The sequence below is a fragment of the Hyperoodon ampullatus genome (genome assembly GCF_949752795.1).
Source record: "Hyperoodon ampullatus genome assembly, chromosome: 1".
Taxonomy (NCBI): Eukaryota; Metazoa; Chordata; class Mammalia; order Artiodactyla; family Ziphiidae; genus Hyperoodon; species Hyperoodon ampullatus.
The window spans coordinates 170,086,278-170,108,165 of NC_136914.1; the positions used below are offsets into that span (position 1 = coordinate 170,086,278).

The window sequence follows — 21,888 nt, forward strand, 5'->3', positions numbered from 1 at the left end:
TTTCCATTCTGTGTTGAAAACATTGCCGTTATGCACCTCTGTAAACAGGCCTCGAAAGCCGGTACATCTAGAACAAGCTGTACCTAAATTAACCCGGGCCTCTCTTCCTATACTGCCTTCCACGTTTGCAGACTCTCCACCAGACGCGGACCTAAGGCTTAAAAATACTGCGGCCCGCCTCAGTCTGAAGACCTCGGAACATCCTCCTTTTCAGTAGAAACCGGGCCGCCGCCCAGCACTCCCGCACGCCCTAGCTCTCCCTTCTTGACGGATTTCCGAACGAACCCCTCCTCCCCTTCAGCGGAAGCAGGGATTCTTCCCCTCAGCAGATTCCCTTTCTCACCCAAGGAGGATCCGTTCTTCTTCCTCGCCTCACTCCCAGCCGCAAGACACGACTAAGCCTAGCGCCACCAGCTCTGTTCCAACAGTCACTCCGCCGCAAGGCTCGCACTCCGGTGGATACCACGTCCGGTGGCGCCAACTCCTCCTCCTCTTAGAATCGCCACTTCCCACGCGGAAAACGGTTTTAAAGACCGTAAGCGCAAGCGCCCCATCGGTGGGGTTGAAAGGGGTGGACCCATCTCTTCCCACTCTCGCCGCTCTAAACTCTCGCGATAGTCTCGCGTATTTCCTTCTCCCGCGGGAGTTATTTGAACGCTCTGGCGGTTACTACGCCCTCGGCTGTCGGCTGCCTGCTGACCGGAGTCTGAAGCGTACCTGTGGAGTCTCCGACCGTGGTCAGTCGGGCCAGCTGCAGCCGAGCACGGACAGGCTTCGTCACGACCGGGTCCCGGCGCCATGGGGGCGGAGAAGAGGCTGCTGCCGATTAAGGAGGCCTTCCAGCTGGCGCAGAAGCCGCACCAGAACCAGGCGAAGCTGGTGGTGGCGTTGAGCCGCACCTACCACTCGGTAAGCGATGCGGCCGGCGGCACCGGGCCCCCGCCCCTCCCTTCCCCGGCTCGGCCTGGCCTCTCCCAGGGGCTTCCTTCCCGACTCCGCGCACCAAGACTCCATCCTCCTTAATTTTCCCGACCTGGTTCGGAGAGGCACACCCTTCCCCCCCCACCCCCCCCCCCGCCTCTTCCCAGCGGCCTCCGGCGCGGACCATTAATCCTCTGGCGGTGAACTTGGAGAAGAGTTTGCGCGTACCGGGGCAACCGGGCATCTAGTGTAGGGCCGCAGCGTGGATCCTGAATGCGGTGCTCCAGCGGCTGTTGTCCCTCAGATCACCGCCCACATTTAATTACGTAAACCTCGCCCCACTGTTAAATTGTATCAAATCACCAATTAGCAAATTAATCGTTAGGACTTGGCTCTTCTTAGTCATGTAAATACTGTTTGTTTCGTTTTTAAATGAAACCTCAAGAAGAATAGGACCATGAATTTCGGGAGAATAAATCATCTTGAGGTCCGAGAAAAATTGTAAGTCAGTATAGGGCTTGAGGATATGAGGTAGGATGTGAAAGTTATATCAAAATTGCTGTGTAATATTAAGGGTAATACGGTAAAATGCAAACGCTGTTGTTGATTTTGGGTTGTTCTTGAAGAAGCAGATTTTTACTAAACTGGTACCAAGGCATCATATTGAGAATTCAAGGGTGTTAAAAAAAAAAAAAATCAGAGGAATCCTTTCACTGTCAAAATTCATGTTTGTTTTCTTCCTGGGAGAAATAAATTCTCTGGAGAGAAATTTGTGCAAATTTATTTCCCCTTTGATGGTTTGGATAATTGAGAGTTTACTAAATAATGATTTTAGTTTGTTTGCGTTAGGGCTGGTGTTTTCAGCGTCTTAGAGTAATGTTGAGAAAAAAGGATTTTATCCCTGCAGTTTGTGAAGGGTTTCTTTTCTTTCAGGTGGATGACAAAACAGGTTTTTATGAGGAGTTTGTTAATTACCTTAAATATGCTATGGTGGTCTATAAACGAGAACCAGCTGTGGAGAGGATAATAGAATTTGCAGCAAAGTTTGTTACTTCATTTCACCAGTCAGATATGGAAGATGATGAAGAAGAGGAAGATGGTGGCATTTTAAATTATTTGTTTACTTTTCTATTAAAGGTATACGAAAACTAGAATTTCGAGGGAATATTGTAGAAAATTTTACTATTTTAAAAGGGCCATGGGAGTTTGTATATCTTAGAGAATGAATATCTGGTAATTGAGAAAATGTCTGAACGAATCTGCCTTTTATAGGAAATATTAGAACTGTCATTAAGATTAAAAAGTGAACTTTAAAAAATAACTCCAGCATTAAGTTTTTAATGACCATTCTAAACCAGTTCTTACATACATTTGTTTGAAATGGGTTCTCTAGTTCTGAAGTAAAGAGTTCCTCCGAAGAGGAATATGCTCTTATAATTTAGCAGATACTTTAGACTGTGTATTTTGAGACTTAATGTTATGTAATGTGTATTTAGCACGCATATATGGATCAAGGTAGCATTATAGTTTTTCTGCAAGGAATGAATTATTGCTGTAAATTCTTGAATTCTAAACATATAGAATTCAAATGGTATGTCATTATTTAGTAATGGTATGTGACTTGGAATAAATTTTGTTTTGCTTCTGTTTTAGTCTCATGAAGCAAACAGCAATGCAGTTAGATTTAGAGTGTGCCAGCTCATAAACAAGCTCTTGGGAAATATGCCAGAAAATGCCCAGATTGATGATGATTTGTTTGATAAAATTAATGAAGCCATGCTTATTAGATTGAAAGATAAAATTCCAAATGTAAGGATACAGGCAGTTCTTGCTCTTTCACGCCTTCAGGATCCCAAAGATGATGAATGCCTGGTGGTTAATGGTATGTATAGCTCCTTAAATCCTTTTTCAGTTTCACTGACTTTGTTAAATTCTCAGCAGATAAATTTTCTTATTATGAAATATTATGGAAGAGCATAGTTTATATATACACACACACATACATATATGTAAAAATATATGATTAAAAAAAAATACCCAAGCAGCCACCATCCAACCTAAAAAAAAAGTAGAGTATCATCAATACCTCTGAAGCCTGTCTTATGTCCCTTTCTAGTTATATCACTCTCCCTCTGAATTAACAAATATCTTGAATTTTGGGTTCCCTTTTGTTTGTTTGTTTAAACAGTTAACCACATGTATATACTTCTAAATAATGTTTAAGTTTTGCGTATCATTTTGTATGTTTTGTGGATCATACTATATTTTTCTGTGCTCTCAACATTATTTCTCATTGTAACATTCATCCATGTTGATATATTACTGATATACTGTTCTATTGTATGAATGTAAGACAATTTTATTGTTTCTAATATTGATGGACCTTCTAGTTGTTTCCAGTTATTTTCCTCTTAAAATACAGTGTCATTGCTATGAACTTCCTTACACAGTACATGGCTTCTGGTGCACAGTTTTTCTAGGATATGTACCTAAGGGTGGACTTGTTGGGATATGTGCATTCAGCTTTATTAGATGAGGTACAAGTGTTCTACAAAACATTTTATCAATTTATTTTTTCAGTAACAGTGCATAAAAGTGTTCATTGAGCCATATCCTCTCTAGCATTTGGTACTGTCAGATTTTTAAATTTTTGTTAATCAGGTTGTGTGTATCATATGTCATTGTTATGCATCTTTTCATATATTTAACAGCCAATTTTCTTCTGTATAATGCCTATTAATGTGTTCTGCTCATTTTTCTATTGGTTTGTCTTATTAATTGGAGTTCTTTATATATTCTGAAGGGAAATCCTTGGGTTATATGAATTGTTAGATCTTCCTGCTTTCAATGGATTATTTCACTGTCTTCACTATGTCCTTTGTTGGGCAGAAATTCCTAATGTCAAAATTATCAGTCTCTTCCTGTATGATTTGCACTTTCTATCTTTTATTTAAGAAATCTTTCTCTACCTCTGGGCTCATAAAGATAGTCATATTCCAGTTTTCCATATATGCCTAGGTTTATTTTGGGAACTCTTCTAGTTTGTTTTTCTCTTTGTCCCTGTTACTACCTTTATAATTTTGATAACTGATGGTAGTTGGTATTTTTTCGTGTTAAGTGAGGGACATAATAATATGTAAAACATATACGTTTAGTAGTCAACATATACTTGATTATAAAGCCTGGGAAAATCTGAGAAGTAGAGGTGAATAAATATTTAAATACAGGAAATGAGTTTTATTCAATGAGTAAAATGAGAAGTTATTTCTTTTTAGGATTCATTAAAAATCAAAATAGTGCTTTATAAAGCCATATCAGTTTAAGATAAACTGGCTTCCATCCTAGACTTGTTTCTAAATCTTAAAGAGTAGCAAAGACATAATCTGAATGATGGATTTTCCATGATCTTTAGGGTTATTTGTTTTCAGTTTTAGCCTTCCTGTCCAGTCCATTGACTAATTTCTAATTCTGTCCTTTTTAAGGGATGTTGGCAGAAAAAAATCTTCAGCTAAAATTAAATGTGTAAGACTAAAAAATGACTTTTATCATTTTAAAGATTAAATATCAAAATGTGGGTTATCTATGACTATGGCTAACTAAATAATATGTTGTTAGCATACTAAAATGTATTGCTCTATTTTTAGCATATGCTACTTTGATTGAAAATGATTCAAATCCAGAAGTTAGGCGGGCAGTGTTATCATGTATCGCGCCATCAGCAAAGACTTTGCCAAAAATTGTAGGGCGCACCAAGGATGTGAAAGAGGCTGTCAGAAAGCTGGCTTATCAGGTAAATAAGTCCAATATCTTATGTAGACATGTTCTTAAAAGACAAGAAGGTGTATTCTTAAAATACTTTTGAAAAATATTTGACACATAATAATTCAATTGAGATTTTTATGGACGGAGAGTGTAGATAATTTAGGTAGAATCTTATTGCATTAATGTGTTACCAGATATTAATTTTTTTGGAAATTCTGGATAATTTTCTTAGGTGAAGGAGATATTACTAGTTATAAAATACATAAATTATATTGAATTTAATGGCCATTTTTTTATTATCATCTCTTTAAGGTTTTAGCTGAAAAGGTTCACATGAGAGCTATGTCCATTGCCCAGAGAGTAATGCTCCTTCAACAAGGTCTTAATGACAGATCAGGTAAGTTAGATATCATTATAGACAAAACATTAGTAGATTTGGAGGTTAGATTTAAAAGGTTTAGGAAAGAGTGTCCTAAATTAGGTCAGGTAAGCCTATCATTCCCACAGCCTGTCAAAGTTTATCTACGTGTATTGTATAGAATACATTTTCTAGGGTTAAAGGTCTTGGTACTTAGAGGTAGCACAGTTTGTTTTAATTTTTCTGTGTTTTATGTATGGAGAAACTAGAGCTTAAGGCTATAAAAATAACATCAGAAGTAGGGCAGGATCTCTTTTTCAGCCCTCTTGCTTCCTTTAAAAAAAATGCTGTCTTATCCCTTTTGTGTATATCCTCCTATGAATGTGTTCTGTGTATCCGAAACAATTAGAAATGGTCAGACTAGTATAATTTTTCTAGTTTTTTTTTTCCCCCTTTTTCTCTCTGTTATAGCTGGAGAATCGACTTACAGCAATGATATGAAGAATGATATATTTTAAATTTCCAAACCCCATGAGAAGGCTAAGATGGCTTAATTTTGCTGTAGCAAGAAAACCTGAGTTTGAAGGACTAATGACTAGGATGACTTTAAAAACTAAGAATAAGTTTTTTCAGTGATACATGCCTGTATGATTCACTACTGCACATATCAATCATGTAATAAATGGATGAAGTCAGGCAACAAGTAAAATAATAGGTATTATATATAGTCTAGACTAGTACCTGAAGCCCTGTGAACTCGGGGAGAAGGAATGCAAAAATATTTTTGTGGGCTGTGGTAGCGGTTGTATATTTGGTTCTGACCTCTTCCATTTTCATATGAAAGTGAGCATCACAGTGACTTTTCACTTTTTACAATATCATTGTACTTTTAATTTTTTCTTTAGTACGCATTGTTTTGCCTCTGGTCCCATTTTTATAGTAAATGTCCCATTTATAGTAAATTGATCTGATAAGAGTTAATTAAAACAGACAAAATATAGGAAATGGAAGCTAGAGGGAGACTTTGTTCACCTGTGTTTCAAATGACTTAACAGAGGCTGTGAAACAAGCAGTGCAGAAGCATCTTCTCCAAGGCTGGTTACGTTTCACTGAAGGAAATATATTAGAGTTGCTTCATCGGTTGGATGTGGAAAATTCTTCTGAAGTGGCAGTCTCTGTTCTCAATGCCTTATTTTCAGTGACTCCTCTTAATGAACTTGCAGAAATCTGTGAAAATGATGGCAGGTATGTAAAGTGTTCATTATTTGAAATATAATACTGATGAACCTCTGCAATTAAAATTAGTCCTCTTCCGCATTACTTAAGATTGTATCAGTACCTTTTATCTACACCTCTTTTCTTTAGTCTGGTGGATGTCTTTTTCCTCCTTGTGTAAGAACTCACTACTTTATCATAGACTGCTTTAGCTGCGTTTTTTGTTTTGTTTTGTTACTTTGATTTTTGCATTAGCTTACCATGGAAAGTCCAACAGCATGGATCCCTATTGTGTTTGCCCATTTGATTCTTTTTTTTTCTCTTTTGGTCTAAATATTTTCATTCTCTTTTGTGTGGATAAGTTAATGACTGCAGTTAAAAGGATGGTGGTTATAAATCAAGTCTGCTTATTCCCATTTTTCTACTCAGTTCAAATTTTTACTGGATATTAAGATGTATTTTGTCTCCCTTTTAAATGAAGGAAATTGATTCCAGCAGATACATTAACTCCTGAAATTGCTTTGTATTGGTGTGTCCTTTGTGAATATTTGAGATCAAAAGGAGATGAAGGTGAAGAATTTTTAGAGCAGATTTTGCCAGAGCCTGTAGTATACGCTGAGTATTTACTGAGGTAAAATTGTTTTCTTTGGTTTGGGATGTACTTGTGTTGTACTTGTGTTGTTGTATGTGTTAACTTCCCAGCCCCCTCCCTCAAAGCCATGCTTGATTGAGAATAAGTTGAAAACCATTATTTTGGATAGGCAAGGATAAATAGGTATACACATTGAGTCTTTCTAAAGAGTATCCTGTGCTGGTCAGTATACTGAAAGACCAAATTCAATATGTTTTGGGACATTTCCTTGACACTGGTAAGATGTAATGATGAACATTTCTCCATAAAGTTGATAATGATGATGTGTTGCTCTTTGAAATTGGTTGGCAAACTTTTTCTAAGTGCCAGACGGTAAATATTTTAGAGTCTGTGGGCCATGCTGTCTGTCACAACGACTCAGTTCTGCTGTGGTACTGCAAGAGCAGCCACAGAAAATATGTAATGAATAAGTGTGATTGGTTTCTGATCAATCTTTCATCAATTTTTATGGACACTAAAATTTGAATTTCATATAATTTTCACATGTATATATTTTTACACATATATTTACATATATATATATATATATCATTTAAAGATGTAAAAATCTTAGCTTGCAAGCTGTACAAAAACAAGCAGCAGGCTCTATCTGGTGCATGGGCCATAGTTTTCCAACTGACAGGGTGGACCTCTGGCCAGTTTTAGTATTAATTAAAACTGTTACTGTTTGGCTTTTGTTTTTTAAAAAGTTTTTTCAAAATATCTTTTTCTTAAATTATTTGAATTACTCTAGTTTCTACTTAGTTCACTTTAAAATTATACAAGTAAAATTGTACAAGTAAAACATGAATGCATTCTTGTCAAAATTCAAATACAGAAGTATACAGAATAAAAATGCGGTATTTCCTCTTACTCCTAATTCCTCAATCCCATTAATCTCCTTAGAGTTAACATCTAAACAATTTGGGGTATACACTTTCAACCCTCTTTCTCTACATTCACATACACATATACTAAATGCATGGTTTTTAAAAATATAACACACTATACATATTTTTGGTTTTTTTCAACTACTATCTGAGATCATTATATTGGTACATATCAGTACAAATCTATCACAATCTTAATAACAGCCTATCACTTCATAGTACGGTGGTAACGTTTAATTTACTCTTCTATTGATGGACATTTAGGGTGTTTTCAGTTTTCACTGATGAAGGTGTTTTAAACTTTCTTTACATTTTTATGTATGTTTGGGATTTTGTAGGGTTGATTCCCAGAAGTGGAATTGCTGGGCCAAAGGTTATATATTTTTTTTAATAGATATTGGTGTGTAGATTTTTAACTTCATGATTTTGATGCATTTTTTAAAAAGCTTTACATATAATATGGATTATGGGCCTGAATTCTCTTGGTGTGAAATATAGTGTCCTGCTTTCGTGTATAATGGCTCCACATATAAGTTAGGGAGCAAAGCTAAGAACGTATTTGAATTTTGTATGCAAAACATCGAATCCATAAATATCTTAAACGTGAGCCAATATGGAGACTTATAGCTTGAGCTCATAGTAACATGAAAAATGTGGGAATCTCCTTAGAGTTTTAAGGGTAATTATTTCAGGCTTTAATATTTAATTGGAGTATTCATTATAATGCTGTTTGGGCCATGTTGAAATGTACTCAAAAGGAATGAATTTTGATGCAATGCTTAATATATGTTTATATAAAAGTAATAAGTGCTCATAGAAGATTGAAAAAATACAAGAAAATATGAGGAAATGTTAAATATTATATTTAAATAACAGAGGGTGAGCATCTCAAAGACTGGTTCACAGATTGATTAATTCTTAGTTACTGAAAATTAACATGTAAAGAGCTTGGTTCCTCTAACTTTAAGAGGTCAGGGATTCTTATATTTCCTTTGTCACTTAATCTGTGAGTTTTGAAATAAATTACTTGGATCAACTTGTTTTTTTCACATATAAAAAGGAAAACTTTAAAGATCATATTTAATTATTGAAAGAATACTTAAGAAATAGGATGATTTTCTTTTTGGAGCAGTGTCACTAGATAGGATTCATTTTCTCAAGAACAGAAACAAAATTAAATGGAAAAATGGTTTCTTGATAATCTCAAATGTATTCTCAGGCATTTTGTAGCAGGAAGAGTTAGCGACTCAGAATGCTGATACAAAATGATTTCCTGTTAATTGAGGTGTTCACATAAAGAGAGAAATTGGGGATGTTAAATGAGCCTATCAAATTTGAGTAAGAAAAAGGGACACTAATAGAATTTAAAGAAAGCTACCTTAAATCTTAGAGAGTTTAAAAAAAGACTTTCTTGAGTGGTCTCTTCATTATAATGACTACCTTTAAAAATGGTTGGAAAGAGACGATTTCATGGTAATTAAAATTGGTAGGTCGATTTTAAGTTGTATTTATGCAGTTCAGGATTTGTAATTATTAATGAAACAACTACTCTTTGGGTATTTTAAAAAGTAAATTCAAAGTCTTGATACTATGCATTGTGCTAAAGCTGGGATGGAGAAGTAGGAGGGATTCAAAGGTGAGTGAAGGTTTCTTAGCTTGTCAGAAATCAGTAACTCTACTGATTTATTGATTTTGATAATTATCAGTTTTGTAGCTTTTGTTTAGTTTCCTGCTAGAATCCGAAGGGTGGCTGATGCCCTTGAAGGTCCTAATATCATTGCCAGAGATTTATGAGCTTTTATTTACTCTTGGCTGTCATTTTATGAGTCAGTTCATTTATTCATCATTATTCTGCAGTGTTTATAACTTGATTTTTGTTGACAATTTAAAATGACATTTTTCATCAGGATTATCATTTCATATATTACTTCCAACCTAAAGGCACCTAGTTGTACAGGTTTAAACTCTTAATTCTACTTAAACTCTTAATTCTGTTTTTAAGTAGCTTGTTTTGTTCCCACACAAAAAAGGAGACCTTCTGGTAGACTGTTGAATGTTATCTAGGTGAGGGTTGTAAAAGGCTTTAATTTGGGCAGTGAGAGTAAAAATAAAAGGGTAGTTGATGGTGCTTGCTTAGTAGCACCTACACTAAAATAAGAACAATATAGAGATTAGTAGGTCCCCTAAACAAGGGTACTACAAATTCATGAAGCTGTCTCTATTTTTCTGATTTTTTAAAAAAGGTCATTGTATTCATGCATTACTTATGTAATTACTATTTCTACTACTATTCTTTTAAAGAAAATAATGGTTAATTAAGGATGATGAGGGAAGACTAGCTCTTTCTGAATAATTGGATTTTTGGAGAAGGGATTTAGAACTTTATAATTGAGAATACTAGTGACATTGAAATAATTAGTTATTTTGAGAGATACAAATATGTACCTTTTGAAAATTTCCCATAGGAAATTTGAATCTTTAATGAAAATATATTTTCCAAATTCTTTTGAATCAAGCCAGTAAGTTCACAGAAGTTCATGACAACACAGAAGTTACTCTGTAGATCAGGATTAGTATAACATGGTATAAACATATATTTGGACTGATATGAGCAGAAGATGACCTTTTCTGATGTAATGGGGAGCTGTTTAATGTTTAATGTTTCTAAACAGATTCTACATCTTATTAATTGTGCTTGTTTTAGTTATGTTCAGAGCATTCCAGTTGTTAATGAAGAACAGAGAGGTGATTTTTCTTATATTGGCAATTTGATGACAAAAGAGTTTATAGGCCAACAGTTGATTCTAATTATCAAGTTTTTGGATACCAATGAAGAAGGAGGAAGGTACATTTAAATGTAAACCCTTGTTCTAATTTGCGCTTCTAATTTTATGTGTTGAAATGCAGTCTTGTTACAATATGATTAAATATATTTAACCTAGCTCCCTAAAGTGTTATATGAAGTGTTCTCTTTCCTCTTATATAATATATATGGAGTATGTAAGAGGAAATATATTTATATACTGTCTCTGTTTCTCTTTCTCCTAATTCCTCTCTCTCTATATGAATATATGTATATATATGGAAATATAAGTTTCTAACTCAGTTCCTTCAGAATAAATCAATAAAATTGCAGGTTTTTGCTTAAAATTTTCTATTAGTATTACTAGTCCTCTCTATAATAAATACAGTCTAAAAGATTTGATTCACTTATGGTATTTTGTTATTTCATCATGTTGATTTATGAAAGATTATAGGGCCATTTATAATTTTTTTTTCAGAACGTGAATTTTGGTCTAAAGTCTGTACATATATTTTTGTACCTATAGTGATAAATATAAAAAAGAAGACAAATTAAGTCTGTAATTAAGTCTGCAGAATAGGTGAAATGTTAGAGATATAATGTGTTTCTACTCTTGTACTGAAATTAAAATAGTTCTTTTTGAATGCAGGAAACGACTGCTGGCTATCTTACAGGAGATTCTTACTCTACCCACCACCCCAGTATCCCTAATTTCTTTTCTTGTTGAGAGACTGCTCCACATGATTATAGATGATAATAAGAGAATACAGATTGTAAGTAATTTTCTTCATTCTTGATAGAGATAAAAGGTTTTGGTCAATAACATTGAGGGTTGTCTTATTCTCTTTTCAGTACTTTTGGCTTTATTTGTCTTTAATTGCTTTTGTTTTAGTTTTGTCTCTTTATCAAGTCTTTAAACTTCTTAAAACCAAATCTCTCTCACACACACATTTAAAAAAATATCTCCTTTCTTTTACCATACCTATCATTGTGTTGAATCAGTTTGAAATGGAGCAGGTTAGGGAAGAGGTGACATATAGGCATTGGTTGCTAGAAGGTTTGAGGGCTGACTGAATTTAAACATACCTGGGTTCAAATCCCCTTGGACACTTTCTGGATTTGTGGCTTTGCCTGAGTTATTTAATTTAGAATTTTTACTTGTCTGCAAAATAATAATAACAAAATTTATCTTTCATTGTTCAATGAAGCAATGTTCATAAAGTGCTTGGTAAATACAGAAATAAATATTATCTTTTATTTTACTATATTCAAGTGTTATTTTCTCTGGGGTAGCCCAAAAAGAGAGGCCTGTATCATTGATTTTCATAAAATTGTATAGTCTTGGAGTTGCAAGTTAATTCAAAGGTTGTCTTTTCCATTCCTTCCTTATATAGATATACTTATACATAACATAAATTCTTTCTACAACATCCCCAGTTAGTGGTTATCCAGCACCTGCTTAAGGTACCTTCATTTGTGATGCAGCTTTTTCCTGAATTGGCCAACTCCAATGCCCAGTGGCTCTGAAAGGAAAGTGTTTAATTTGCTGTCATTATTTATGCCTTGTATACCCAAAGGAAGAATAAAAGAGTATTCTAATTTTTTATATTCCACTCCCATTGGAGCTGAACAAGGGAGGGAGTTGAGGATTTTAGGCAGAAAATTTTAGTTTTATGGTGCCTAATATTAGATGCTATTTTCATTTTTTCTGTTTTAAAGCACTATATGAAAGAGAATTTATCTTCAGTGTCTATGTGCCTATTTACCTTCCCATAATCTTAAGAGTTTTTAGTCAGATGTATTGTTTGGTCATTTTTTTTCTAAAATTGTCTAGCAAATAGAATGTGTGCCATTTTTGCTTGTATATTTTGCTCTATTTTTCAAGAGATTGTGGATACAGTTTGGAGTTTCGTTTAACAGTTTGATATCATTTTCTGATATATAACATATATTAAAGCATGTATTCTGAATTATAACTTATCAGGTTACAGAAATTATCTCAGAGATTCGGGCACCCATTGTTACTGTTGGTGTTAATAATGATCCAGCTGTTGCAAGAAAGAACGAACTCAAGGTAACTGTCTTCTAAATTAAAGAAATGCTTGAGTATATTGCAGTTGTGCAAGCCTTTTATTTCTTCTTGTACATTTTCAAAATTGCACAAAGTCAAATTATTGATTAACGATTAAACTATCTAAGAGTATCTAAAATGTTATCAGATTATGTCAGTCTGAAAGATTTGCCTATCTCTGTTTCAGGAAGACTACCACTTTTTCTGTATGTACCTGACTGCTTAACTTCTAGGTGGTTGAAATGGTTCTAAATAATACTCTTTAGTTTGCTACAGATTTCACATTAATAGTTTTTGTTTGGTGTTTACACAATTTATATCTTTTCTTAGATGGCTGAAATAAAAGTTAAACTTATTGAGGCAAAAGCAGCTTTGGAAAATTGCATTAACTTACAGGATTTTAATCAAGCATCAGAATTAAAAGAAGAAATAAAAGCATTAGAAGATGCCAAAATAAACCTATCGAAAGAGATAGAGCAACTTGAAATTAAAGAAGTCCACATAGAGAAGGTATAGATACATTTTTCATATTAAATTTCAGCTACTGTTAATCATCTCAACTAAACCTTGTTTTCTTAACTCAGCTGCTGGAATATATTCACTTAGGAGGGATTTTTAACAATACCATGAACTAATACAAAAATAATATTTTTCTGCCTGTTCCTTTCTATTTTGGACTTTGAAAGGTTTTAATGAACTTTAATTATTGTATCTAGGACTTTATTTGATTTGCTCCCTTGTCCTGCTAATCCCTAGAATCCGAAGTCTTTCTTCCTTGCCAAGGAAACCTACCTTCCAGTGGTTTCCTTCTCTTTGTTTTGTTTTGTTTTGTTTGTCTTGAATGGTTTAGAAAAGGAAAATGCATCTTTCCCTTATTTGTGGAAGGCTCATGACCTTTCCACTGCTAGGAAAAGAATTTCTATAGTAACAGTGCCATTATACACATATTTTTTTAAAGTTTAATTACTTTTTTTTTTTTTAGAAGAAGCTGAGTAACTTTGTTATTTTAAATGAAATACTGTATAAAATAGATAACTAATAAGAACCTGCTGTATAGCACAGGGAACTCTACTCAATACTCTGTAATGGCCTATATGGGAAAAGAATCTTAAAAAAAAAAAAAGTGGATATATGTATATGTATAACTGATTCACTTTGCTGTACACCTGAAACTAACACAATATTGTAAATCAAGTATACTCCAATAAAAATTAAAAAAACAAAGAAATACTAAACATATATCTAATAACATTTAAAGCTTTGTTTCAGCAGTCTTTTTTAATTAACTTAGTTGTATTTGATACACGAATATTATTTTAATGTAAGGTAGAATGGTATCAATTACTATAGTATTTGCTATTAACTTTAATTCAGGAGGTCTTTTGGGATCTTGCCTTTTGTAGTAAACATCATTTATTACTGTAGTTTTGGTTTGGGAAGTGCTAATTATTCTTACAAAGAGAATGCTGGATAGGGAAGAGTTTACTATACAGGAGAGTTTTGTAAGTTGTTATGTCCTTGAGCTCTGCAGCCATAGACATCCCTGCTCTAACACCCCACCTTCCCAATGGGTATGCCTGAATTTTATTTTCATAGCTAAGTACCTTATTTCTTTTGTTTGACCAAGTCAGTGGATCATTATAGGCTCTTAAATTTGAGGAGCAAATTTAAAGTGTAAAATGAAAATCTAAACTGAAAAATGATATAAACTGCAGGTCTGAATTAGGAAAATTTTAACTAGGATGATCTATCGTGATTAATATTATCTGTTTAACTTTACTTGCTTTGACCATTTATCTGTTCATTTGTCCTATTTAAGGGTTATAAATCTATTACAGTATAATTACAGTAGAGTATAATAAATGCTATGTTCAGGTAAGTATAGGGGTTTTATGGAGAGGGTGGTATTGGCTTCCCCAAAAGAAATGTTTCAACTTGAGATTTGAATAAAAATAATATAAGCAAGTAGTTACAGGATCCTTTTTTTGTGGTATTCACAAGTATAAATTCATTTGATTCTCATTATGACCTAACAGAATTGGTACAATTAGCCTTACTTTATAGAAGGCAAGTAACTTGCCTGAAGTTATACAGATAGTAAATGGTAGAGGCAGGATTCAAACCCAGGCAAGTGGCTTTGATTGTGCTTTTATTGTACTCTGTGTCATCTCTCCTCAGTGAGTTGTTAAGGGAATGTTATAGGCAGATGGAATGACGTGTGTGAAGGCCTAGAAGTTAAAGAGTGCCTGTTGTGTTTAAAAACTTCAGGTCCACATGACTAAAGAATTGAGGCGAAGAGATGAGAGATAAATCTGGGGGAAGAAATTAAGGGACAATTCATGTAAGGCCTTGTATAAACAATATTTTAAAAATTGTCCCTTACCCAAAGATCACGGTGTACCACGTAAAGATGAGATTTATGTCTTATAAAGATCACTGTTAACTCAGGAAATGAATTGCAGGCAGGCATACTAGTTTGAAGACTGTTACAGTGATGTAGGATTGAGATGAGTGCAGTCTGAACAAGATAATGATGGTGGATATGGAAAGAAGTGATGGACTTGAGAAGTATTTAAGAATTAGTAACAAGGAGAAGAGTGAGTCAAGAATGTATCCTAGGTCTTTTGGTTTGGACAGCTGGGTAGATGGCAGTGAAATTTATGGAGGTAGCACAGGAAGAGGAATTTGGGTAATGATTGGTTAGTTCCCTTTTGGCCATTTTGAGTTTGGGAAGCCTGTGGACCATACAAGAGGAAATGTCTTATGGCAGTTTTATATATGAATCTGAAACTTAGAAAATAGTTGAACCAGCTTATAAATGGTAAATTTTGTGACTGGATAAGGTTGTGCAGGGAATGTGTATAGAGACAACATGTCTTGGACAAAAAGCCTCGAGAAAGTAAACACTTAAGGGATGGGCAGAATATATTTTCACTAATGCTGAATATTTTGTGTTTCATTTTAGAATGATGCTGAAACACTACAGAAGTGTCTTATTTTGTGCTATGAACTGTTGAAACAGATGTGCACTTCAACAGGTATAGGTGCAACCATGAATGGCATCATTGAATCTTTGGTATGTTGGTGTACTTTGAGGCTTTATTTTAGCTCACGCCTTCATCATTTTATAAGTAATATGTTCCTTGGGGTTCGAAAGAATGAAAAGACGATTTTAAACATCTGATAAATATAAATGGTAAAAAAGAAAAAATAATACAGTGGCTGCTTCATATTGTGAGGATTAGATTAAGATAATGCATGTAAAGGACCTGGTATATAAGTTATAATTATTCCTTTAGAAAGTTTGAAAAAATTATTTTATGCTGGAAAGAGATGCAGAATATCTTCATTTTTTGAATAGTAAGAGGAAATACTGAGATACATAAGGAATATTTAAGTATCAGAATCTTGCTGTGTAGAAAGACTGAGAAGGTTACATTGTAAGCCCTGTGAAAGGAATTTGTTTATTATTATATATTTAAGGACTTTACTAAAGTAACCCTTCATAGGTAATCTCCATTTTACTGACCAGAGGGATATAAATACCACAAGCCTTTAGAACCACATTGTCTGATAGAAATATAATGCAAACCACATGTAACTTTAAATTTTCTAGTAGCCACATTTAAAAATTAAAAAGAAATGTGAAATTCTAATATACATTAATTTAAATATTTTAATATATTTAACCCAGTATACCCCAAATATTATAATTTCATCATTTAATCAATATTTTATTGAGATATTTTACATTCTATTCTTCATACTAAGTCTTAAAGCACATGTCAATCTGGACTAGTCATATTTCAAGTGTTCAGTAGCCACATGTGGTTAGTGGTGATAGTATTAGACATGCAGCTTTAGAGTATTCTTTTTTTTTTTTTTGTGGTATGTGGGCCTCTCACTGTTGTGGCCTCTCCCATTGCGGAGCACAGGCTCCGGACGCGCAGGCTCAGCGGCCATGGCTCATGGACCCAGCCGCTCTGCGGCATGTGGGATCCTCCCGGACTGGGGCACGAACCCATGTCCCCTGCATCGGCAGGTGGACTCTCAACCACTGCGCCACCAGGGAAGTCCCTAGAGTATTCTTTTTAATAGTGCTACTTATCCAAAGCAAATTTTGAATGTATCCAACCTCTTCCAGGATTCTCCCCAAATTGTTTTTACTTGGGATTAGTGAAAAACAGCCAATGAATGTGATCTAAAATCTAGTTCTTGGATTGTCATGAGTTTCTAAATGTAGTAAAGAAGACCAATTATTGTTTATAACAGTCCAGAGCTGATTAAAACTAGATCTGTTAAACCGTTAGAATTTAGTTTTATTTTTAACAAAGCAGATGTCTCTAGTGAAAAGTGATACTTTTAAAGTTCTGCTTGTATACTTTATGTCTGGTTCTATTGCAAGAGAATCATAAATGATGGTATAATTAACTGCACAATTGAAGTAGTAAATATGAAGACTTGCATATATATGTGGGGAAACACAATATTGAGGGAAGAAAGAACACAAAATTGAATGGTCATAATGATTTTAAGTATATAAAAACAATCTGTCTAAAGATTGAAAGAGACTATAGAGGGATGTAAATGAGTAAGGTATTTAAATATAGGAGTTATAATATTTTAATGAAATTACTGTGCTTTAAATAAAAATCATATATTAAGTGAACAAATATTTATTGAACATCTATACACCCAGTGCTGGGGATGGAGTGTACATGGTGTACAGAACACGTGTAGACTGCCCTTTTGGATCTTCTGGTCGAGTGAGGGGGGGCATCAATCAAATAAACAAGTGAAAGCTTATGCCATTGATAACTGCTATGAAGAAGAGCTTTATGGTCATATGTGAATTTATGATAATGAGATTTCATCTGTTTATGGAAGGTGACCTTGAGGTGATGTTTGAGTAGACATTAACTATGTGAAAAAGAGGGAAGAATGATCTAGACCTACTCTCTTCAGTATGGTAGCCACCAGCCACAGGTGGATATTAAAAACCTGTGGCTATTAAATCTAGTCCAAATATATATATATATTTATACATATTTATAAATGTAAAAGTACATTGGGTTTCAAACCCTTAGTACAGACAACAGAGATTATCTCAATTTTTTATAAACATGAAAAAAGCCACAGCTAAAAAACAAATCTCAATTTTTTAATATTGATTACATGTTGTATTGATGTTTTGTCTATATTGAGTAAAATAAAATGTATTAAAATTAGTTTCATCTTTTTCTTTTCACTTTAATGTGGCTACTAAAAATTTTTAAACGACATACTTGGCTTGCATTATATTTCTAGTGGACAGCACTGAATGGGAGGCATTGAAATCAGCTCAATTGAATAAACAGAGAGCAAGAGATAGCACGGTATAAGGTGATACTGGAAAAGACTAACAATGAGGTGTACCATATATTATGTTAAGGGGTTTTATCTTTTCTATGAGCATTGGGAAGCCATTGAGTCAGTTTTGGCAGGTGGAGGAAAGGTATCTCATGATCAGACTATATTTTGCTCTGACTGTATTCTTCTGTTTTACTGATTTAATGTTTACCTTTTTTAAACCAAAAGTTGACTTTTTTGGATTAATAGACTACATGGAAATGAAGTAGTTCTGTGAAATCATACAGAAATTTGCATTTTTTTAATATACTATTGTAAATTTCTTATCCTAGTCAAAATTATTTTAATTTCTAATTCATTTTAGATTCTTCCTGGAATAATAAGTGTTCATCCTACAGTAAGAAATCTGGCTGTTTTGTGCTTGGGATGCTGTGGACTACAGAATCAGGATTTTGCAAGTAAACACTTTGTATTACTATTGCAGGTAGGTTTTATCTTGTGATTAAAATCTTGATTATACTTCTTGAGATAAATACTCAATCTGTGGTGATTTTGCTAGTATTATTAAGTTTAATCAGTTCCAGGGCTTGTTGATGATGATGACGATGATTATGGATGACTTTTAAGGGCTCAGTTTTTATGTTTTGATTTTTTTGTTATTAAAACTTTTTTGTAGAAGAAAGATGAAATGTCAATTATTTAAGGTATTTAAAAAATTAATCATATAGCAGATATTTATTGAGTGCATATTATATGCCCAGCATTATTATAGACTTTAGAAAAAAATAAGATAGGTAATGAAAAACATGATAAAAGTTGCTGTCCTAATGGAGCTTACATTTTAGAAGAGGAAATACATAATGAAAAATAAACAATATGTAGTATGTCAGATGGAAAAAATAAAACAGAGAAGGGGAATGAGGACTGGAAATAGGGAAAGGGAGCAGTTTGGTTTAGAAAGACCTCACTAATAAGTCAAAATTTGGGCTGTTACCAGAGGGAAGTGAGAATGAACCATGTAGATCTGGGTAAGAGGTTTCCAAAGAGAGGGAAGAGCAGGGGAAGGGGTCCATCAGTAGGACTTTGCTTCACATATTAAAGGAGCAGGAGCTCGTATGGCTAGGCCAGATTGAGCAAAGGGGAGAATAGTAGGAGAAATGATTTGCAGGCAGCTGATCATCCATGTCTTCTAGGGATTTCTAGTCTGTAAAGATGTAGCCTTCACAGTGAATGAGCTGGGAAGGAATTGGTAGTTTTTATTTTCTTTTTTTAAAAAAAAATTATCTATTTATTTATTTGGTTGTGTCGGGTCTTAGTAGCAGCATGTGGGATCTTTTGTTGTGGCGTGGGCTCTTCATTGCAGCATGCAGCCTTCTCTCTAGTTGTGGTGTGCGGGCTTTGGAGCACATGGGCTCTCTAGTTGTGGCCTGAGGGCTCTAGAGCACACAGGCTTAGCTGCCCCGCGGCATGTGGGATCTTAGTTCCCCAACCAGGGATCAAACCTGCATCCCCTGCATTGGAAGGTGGATTCTTAACCACTAGACCACCAGGGAAGTCCCAGAATTGGAAGATTTTGAGTAGGGGATTTTTACGCTGTGACTGGATATAGTGTTGGTTAGACCATGGGTTGGTTGGCAAACCTTTTCTCTAAAGGTCTAGAGAGTAAATATTCTAGACTTTGCAGGCCATATGGTCTGTCTCAACTACTGCTTTGCTGTGGTAGTATGAAAACATCCATAGATGATACATAATTGAATAAGCATAGTTGTAGATCAGTAAAACTTGTATTTATGGACATGATACTTAAATTTCTTATAATTTTAGCATATAATGAGATATTATTTTTTAACCATTGAAAAATGTACAATTATTCCTAACTTGGAGGCTGTATAAAAACAGGCAACAAAGTGGAATTGGCCCATGAGTCATAGTTTGCAGATCCCTAATAGTAACTATAGGGATACAGTATGGAAGGAAGGATACTCATAAGGAAGCTATTGCAATAATCCAGGAAAGAGGTGATGATGACCTGTTGTGATTACTGGGGTCATGAGAAGTGATGGTAACTTAAGTTTGAAGACAGTGTCTATAGAATTTGCTGATAAATTTGATGTGGCATGTGAGAGAAAGAAGTGTAAGAACACAGGATTTTGGCCAGAATAACTGGAAAGATGGAATTGCCCTTTCCTGTGATGGGGAAAACAGAATAACAGGTTTTATGGCAGGTAGGTGAGGTAAGGAGTTCAGTTTTGGACATGGTAAGTTTGAAGTTTGAGGTACAGTGGATATATTGAATAGGCATTTTTATGTGGGTTTGGAGATAGGAGAGAGGCCGAGGCTGGGGAGAGGAATCTGGAAGTCTTTATTCTATAATAGTATCCAGTGCCTAGAAACTGGATGTTACCTGACAAATGAGTCTAGTTTGAGAGAAGATCTCAACTTTATAGTTCCCTAGGGCTCAGGCAACATTTAAGGTAAGAGAGATGAAGAGGAACCAGTACAGACCAAGGTGAAGTAGATAGTTAGGGGAGAGTGTGATGTCCTAGAAGGCAAGTGAAGATGGTATTTTAGAGAGGCCAGGGTGACCCAACTGTCTAATGCTGGTGACAGGTTGATAAGGATTCATAGTTGACCATTTTTGGCAAGTAAGGAAGTGTTTGGTGACTTTCATGTGCCCTAGTTTATGCACAGGGCAAAGCCTATTGGAGTGGTCCAAAGAGGATTATGGGAGAGGAATTGGAGACAGCCAGTGTAGACTACTCTTTCAAGATTTTATTTTGTTAGGAGTAATGGAGAAATGGAGTGGTAGCAAGAGAGGATATGGGGTAAAAAGAGTTTTTGGTTTGGTTTGAATTATTTTAGGATGGAGAAAATTACAGCCTGTTTGAATCCTAATGAGAATGACCCATTTGAAAGGAAAAAACTGAATATAGGGAAGAGAGGGCAGCTGCTAGAGTGCTACTGAGTAGACAAGAGGGGATTAAGTCTAGTGTATCAGTGGAATGCATTTGACTTTTTAACTCCTTTGGACATCTGTTTTTAACATTTGGGCCTAGCTTTATTTGGAAAATATACTTCCCTCCACCTCCCCATGTAAAAAGACAGTGTGATTCATGTAGCCTCTTGGTGTTGTCAAATGTAATGGGATAAAAAAGCTGCAAGGAATTTTAGTGCAAATTGCTTGCCGACAGGTGAATGGGAGTGCTTTGCATGTTCAACTTGAAAATAACACATGACAACATGGATTATCATTTTTATGAAGATTATATTAAAATACTCAACCAATAGTTGAATTTTCCCCCAACATAAAATCCTTATCTTGAAGCATCCTTTAATGTTGCATATGACATTGCCAAGAAAAAGAAAACATACAATTAGGGAGAACTTGGGGAAGTCATGTGTTCTGGAAATGGTCAAACTGTTTGTGACTTGTATCAAAGGAAGAAAATTAAAACCATACTTTTGTCAAAAGGCAGTCCTCAGAAATTTCGTTTTGTTGTAATTTCCTTTTTTGGAGTACTTGACATCTAATCAGTTCATTTAATGTGCAAAGATTAAATTCCTGACAGTGCTTGTTTATATTTATCATCCCATGCTTGTTATCAGAGAAAAATTTCTATTATTGTGAGATCCTTTTGGAAACTTAGAATGTCAAGTATTATCTTTAAAATGGTGTACAGTTTCTTTTCAAACAAACTGGAAGAAAAATCTTGGTACTTTGTCCAGATGAATCATTTATAGTGCTTGGCCATACATCTGGTTTTGCTCCAAGATGAATGAATGAATCTCCCTGTGTTATACAAAGTCATTACTACTTATATCAGCAGGTACTGGCATCAGTGATTCTGGTAGTAATTCTAAAGGGAGTCTTGTTTACTATTGTGAAAT

General features: G+C 34.7%; 1 protein-coding gene across 1 annotated transcript in view; it reads left to right on the forward strand.

The window, feature by feature from the left end:
• Positions 1-798: 798 nt before the first annotated feature.
• The window catches only part of NCAPG (non-SMC condensin I complex subunit G), a gene marked incomplete at its 5' end in the record, with an annotated part of 38,768 nt that continues 17,678 nt past the window's right edge, over positions 799-21,888 (forward strand). The window contains 13 exons of the mRNA XM_079707723.1: positions 799-909; positions 1,855-2,058; positions 2,575-2,803; positions 4,566-4,711; positions 4,996-5,080; positions 6,097-6,286; positions 6,738-6,887; positions 10,482-10,622; positions 11,230-11,353; positions 12,565-12,654; positions 12,982-13,161; positions 15,617-15,727; positions 18,365-18,484. Of these exons, the coding sequence (XP_079563849.1) occupies positions 799-909; positions 1,855-2,058; positions 2,575-2,803; positions 4,566-4,711; positions 4,996-5,080; positions 6,097-6,286; positions 6,738-6,887; positions 10,482-10,622; positions 11,230-11,353; positions 12,565-12,654; positions 12,982-13,161; positions 15,617-15,727; positions 18,365-18,484 (1,881 nt within the window). The remainder of the gene's footprint in view (positions 910-1,854; positions 2,059-2,574; positions 2,804-4,565; positions 4,712-4,995; positions 5,081-6,096; positions 6,287-6,737; positions 6,888-10,481; positions 10,623-11,229; positions 11,354-12,564; positions 12,655-12,981; positions 13,162-15,616; positions 15,728-18,364; positions 18,485-21,888) is intronic.